The 5203-nt window shown below is 44.3% G+C and overlaps 1 protein-coding gene across 1 annotated transcript; it reads right to left on the bottom strand.

Moving 5' to 3' along the window:
• Positions 1-1931: 1931 nt before the first annotated feature.
• On the bottom strand, positions 1932-3413 carry LOC134652165 (lipase member H-B-like). Its single transcript, XM_063507326.1, has 2 exons — positions 3120-3413; positions 1932-2615 (listed from the first exon to the last, which is right to left on the bottom strand). The coding sequence occupies exons 1-2, from the start codon at positions 3344-3346 to the stop codon at positions 1940-1942; spliced, it is 903 nt and encodes a 300-aa protein (XP_063363396.1). The 5' UTR covers positions 3347-3413; the 3' UTR covers positions 1932-1939.
• Between the last annotated feature and the right edge of the window lie 1790 nt (positions 3414-5203).

Raw genomic sequence — 5203 nt, 5'->3', positions numbered from 1 at the left:
AGAAGGACCCTGAGCAGGGGAGCGCTGGCGAGCGAAGGAGTTATGCGAGGGTTGTTTTCCCACCTTATCGATGCCGCCGATCTTCTGCACGTATGCTGACAGCTTCTCCGGATTGAAGATGTATTCGGATGTTGGAGGGATCTTGTCTATGTCTTCTCTTACATATTTATCCTTTATTGATCGTAGTAAATCAAACCTTCGCTCCGCTATGGCCTCGGCTCGCTTCCCGGAGACTATTGATATCGTGAGAGATTACCTTGTAATTTGATTCATTGTCGAATAGGTCTTTGAGTTTATTATAGAGTGCGCCAGGCGATCCAGATTCCGGCGTGCCAGACCACTCGATTAAATTTTGTAGAGCCTCGTTGATCGCTTCATTCTGGGCGATTACCGCGTTGGAGAGCGCCGCGAAGCTTCGCTCCGATTGGGTCGCACGCGAGCCTCGCGAAGTCGAGGGACCCTCAAATCGACGCAGCTCCTCGTTGATCAGCACCTCAGTGAAGCCCGGGGACGCTATGTACTTCTTCTGAGTGTCCGCGTAACGTACCGCTTTCCATTCTGGGCAGTCGAGGCGCGATAGAGCACAGCTCCTCGCGAGCCGTTCCGCATTCGCCTTGGCAACGAGGGGCTCCTTGATAGAGACCGAGAGATCCGCGATCTGCTCGTGTTGTGTCGCAGCTACCGGCACGGCAATCGGGACCACGCGGACCGGAAGCGCCGGCAGCGTGCCCCGGCGGATCCCGGCCGGCGGCGGTGCCGCGGTGGACAGAAACAGCGTAGTCGCCGGCGTCGTCATGGTGGGCGGTAGCATATAAGTCAGCGGCGGCGTAGCCGCGGACTGAGCGTGGGGGGTCGGTGGCGCCATCGTGGCTGGCGGCGCCGTCGTGGCGGCCGTCACCGTCGCGGGAGGCGCCGGGCCCGGTGCGGCCGGCGGCGGCGGCGCCACGGGCGGGGGCGGCATTCCCTTACTAGAGTCGAACACTTGGGTGGCTAAAATGTCATTGAGCTGGCTCACCAGTTGGTTCGAAAGGAATTCAAACCTCCTTTCCAGTCCCGAAGTTGTTGACCGCCGCGAAGCGCTGCTCGGAGCGCGGCTTTGCTCGCGACGCTGCCGCGCGGGCTCCGGCGACGGCATGCAAGAGCGCCAGCTCCGGCTGCGCGCACGTCGGTAGTCCTCCTCCGAACTGGACCCCGAGCGCCGTACTCGCTGCTGTCGGCACGATGATCGCGACGCACGATCTCTCTCCTCGGATGCGGAGCGACTTGCGTTACCGCTCATCATGAAAATATTTAACTGTATTAGAAAACACTAGTTAAAAACTGGCGCATTTCCTACTTTAATCTCGATAATGCGAGTAGTTTACGTAAAAAAAAAACTGACTAACGGTAACAGTTTAAGCAGTCATGGAAAATTTCGTAAAAAGTGGGAAGATTGAAAAACGCTGTTCAGACTTTCCGTTCGCGAGATCGCTAAAAGGGCTAAAAAAGAGCCTCTGGCGAAACAAATCTTATTACTTAGAACGAACAGGTTTTGGATCGGAAAATTTTAACTAAATGTTTATAAAATTTTACGAATCCGAATCACTTTAGATAAACGAATAACTTGAACGGAAGTTCTAAATAACCACTATAGATAGATAGAAGTTAAATGAATTAACTTTTCACGGAACCATGCTGCAAAAAAATATTAACGAAATATACGGACCTTCAGCCAAGACGGTCGACGCAACAATGTAATGGCGGCGAAGCGAGGCGCGCGTCCAGCTCTGTTCGCAGGAAGGGGAAGCGGAATCTACGTCACAAGTGTCACAACGTCAAGCGGAGCGACTACATAGACGCTAGCGGCATCTATCGGCCGACTGCGGCGTAACTCTCTCAATAACTTCTGGGACGTAGAACGGAACACATAATACAATATCAGTTTTTTCATTCAATTGACTTATTTCACTTGAAAAATATCATTTAAAGATTTGGAAACATGGAACCTTCCCGGCTTTGCTTTCTTCAGCCCTTTCTTCCCCATAGAATACGGGTACCAGTTACTCGTCTGAAGATAATAGATTCCTGGTTTACTTCTATCAGTATATAAATCTAATGTATTAGTAACCATTGGTTTTAAATTGAAGCAGTCACCATCTTTGATCTGCTGCATAGTATCGCAACGCACACCGATGAAGGAACCAGGGTTGTATAAAGCTGATAGCCAAAGAAAGTATCCTCTGATGTGACTGCAAATGACGTCACATGGTAACCAAGGTATGTCTCCTGGCTGGTATTCTCCTCCGTTGGCGTAGAACATGACATGTCCGACAGGGAGCTCCATGCCGAAGCCGTGAATGTTAGTGACAACCGCACGGACGAAGTCAGCGTCGGAAGGGTCCAGTCTTTGGTCTGGTGCTGCCTGTCTAAAGCAAGGCCCGGCAGCATCCAGGGAAGTGAGTGAGGAGATGTTCTGGCCGGTTATTTGACGGTAGTTCTTGGCGATGAAGCTCATGGTGTGGGCGCCGAGGCTTAGACCGATCAGCTCCAGCTTTTTTGGATCAAGGCCGTGTGCTGTTAGCTTGACCAGCATTTCGGCTACGTGCTTGCCAATTGGTCGTAATACGCGCGAGGCTCTGAAATATTAAAAATAATACTATAAACATAAAATTATTGTCAAAAGTATTTTCAACTCTTCATCTCTAGTTACCTTGATTTTTCGAAATGTAATAATTTCTACAGACTTCCGTGACCAAAGTGTCCCATCCAGATACTATTACTAAAGTCCGTCCGTTAGTCTGGTCTGGCCGACCATGTAAGGTCCAAATTTTGTCGTACTTAAGATACATATATCACTATTTACAGAGCCTTTTGAATTACAAAACGCATTTAACTGGATGTCTTCCACATCAGTGCGAAGTGATCCCATAAGAGTGTTCCGTGATCAAAGTTTTGTACGGAACCCTGAAAGGAGCTAAAACTGCATTTTGACACCTTTAAGAAGGTTATTAAATTTAATATAGTCTGGACAACCATTTTCGTCATGAAGATAAATTAGCCTTTTTAGGATGAAAATGACGGGCTTAAAGTAGGTATAACTTATAATTAGACGTTATATAAATCATTGCATAGATACTTACTGTGGATATAATCGTGCTGTAAACTCCAATGTATCCAACAGGAGCATATTATATCCCAAATCCTTATATACTTTCCCCAGTGCACTCCCAAAAGGCCAGCTAGTAGAATCCAAGTAACCGCCACAGTATAGTAAAGTCTTCTTACTAAAGTCTATATCCTTGTCCTTGGCTAGGTTTTCTATCTGGTAATAATCGTATGATCTTGTTAGTCTGTGGTCTTTGTTCATCACCGACACAAAGAGTTTCTTTAGGCTTTTGGGTCTGATGGCGGCGGGTTTGTCTGAATTTGGACCTGTAAATAATCAATTTTATTCTAATTAATAGTAAGTAATCATATACTGAGCACATTTTTTTCGTAGTATTTTTGAGTAGGTTTAGTTAAGGGCTTTATCTACTTAAAGTTGGGTCCATTTCCAACGACAGCTGCACTACTGTTCATTTTACTATGGAAATTGACAGTAACAATGAAAGTAAGCGACGCGTTCAGTACCAGTAGTGCAGCTGCGTGATTCTTAAATTGTGCCCGAAAAATTTTTTTTTCACAAAAGGTTTTATTTTTGACATATTGTTACATATATCAAAAGAACATACAAAAAGCAACATTTTGATGCATATGGTCAAGCTTAATACTCTCAGGATTGGTAAATAAAATTAGTACATAAACACGGTTGTGACAAAGTGTCCCTCAGTCGTGACATTTCGGCATTTTGGTGGCCAACCCCACTATTTTGATTAATGTTATTATTTGAACATAGCCTAAGTGAATACCATGACTACGACAAACCTAATGACAGCTTATACGTTGAAATCCGTCAAACTATATAGGCCATAGAGCGTGACAAAGAAGTGGATACACATCATACATTGCGGTCAGAAATGGAATGTTACCCTAACTCACACGGTTCATAGTGTGGTGGTCAATCTGGATGTGTGACTATTTTCTTAAACAACTACGTAAACCAGACTTAGCCTTGAACCATCGATGATCATTTTTTTAGTGGAGTAATTTTTGAATTTTTGAAAGCACATTTATTATTTTGAAATATAACAATTACGTAAGAATATATTTTCTTCAATTATTTTTTAAATTGAGCCCAACGGTCATTCGACGCAATAGGTATAAGCTGTCTTCTATATGGAAATCACTATATGTATAAGCTAGGAAGCGTCTGATTTAAGTAGTAGAGCCAAAGAGAATTAAGAACACATAGAGTACTGATAGTTCCGCTACTTGACGCGATGTATTAGACTACGAAAATAATAGTCGTTTTGGTAACAAAACTGATGTATGGAGTGAGCACTCTATATGTTTTTAATTATCTTTGATAGAGCTGTATAAACTTCGGGTCTTGCAAAGTCAAGTACTTACAGTCGGGAAGAAATCCAAGTGGGTAACCTTCGGCTTCTCTAGAAAATTCCACCGCCGCCACGGATACCACCATAAACACTACAAAGTATGTCCGTAACACCTCATGTGTTAGATCCATTTTTACAAGTCATACACTATTATCTCAAAGCTTACCAAGCCATGTTTTTGTCTCCTTTGAAATCTTAACAATTTCGGCTTTCGTTGTATATTTACTAATCAAAGAAATTTAGAAAATATTTCTTTCGGGTGGGTAGCCGTGAGCTAGTGATCACACCTACTTTTGTAGATAAGTTAGGTTTTGAATTATATTACGCCTTACGAGGCAAAATATAAATACAAAAGTTAGTGCCCAGAATTGACTCTGCTACCATTTTTGCCTCAATAGATGTAGATATTTTTCCAACTCGAGTTTCGACTAGTAACACCATAGATAACAATATTTTTACTTCGCTCTTTAGATATTCTCACAAATCTTGCGGCACTAGTTTAACAGTTAACACTTATAAACTGAAATATATATCAAACACTAATGAAAATGTGACCAAATCCATTGGTGGCCGAGGCGAGAATCTAACCCGCGTCTGCAGCTTACGCGGCTAACGTTCTGACCACTAGACCACCCGGCCACGGCGGTACGCGTCCCAAATTCCCTGGTGTATGCTATCTTTGAAAGGCTAGGCACCTGTGACCAACTCTAAGGGCGACCAGTGTATGC

This window comes from Cydia amplana, chromosome 11 (genome assembly GCF_948474715.1).
Source record: "Cydia amplana chromosome 11, ilCydAmpl1.1, whole genome shotgun sequence".
NCBI classification, from domain to species: domain Eukaryota; kingdom Metazoa; phylum Arthropoda; class Insecta; order Lepidoptera; family Tortricidae; genus Cydia; species Cydia amplana.
The sequence above is the reverse complement of the archived record's forward strand: the minus strand, read 5'-3'. Positions and strand labels throughout refer to the sequence as shown.

Bases quoted from the DNA above. Each gene is read 5' to 3' on its own strand.
- LOC134652165 (XM_063507326.1), bottom strand. From the start codon at position 3,346: ATGAACAAAGACCACAGACTAACAAGATCATACGATTATTACCAGATA. The intron at 2,616-3,119 runs GTAAGTATCTAT...TTAATATTTCAG, and splicing joins ACAGCACGATTATATCCACA to AGCCTCGCGCGTATTACGAC.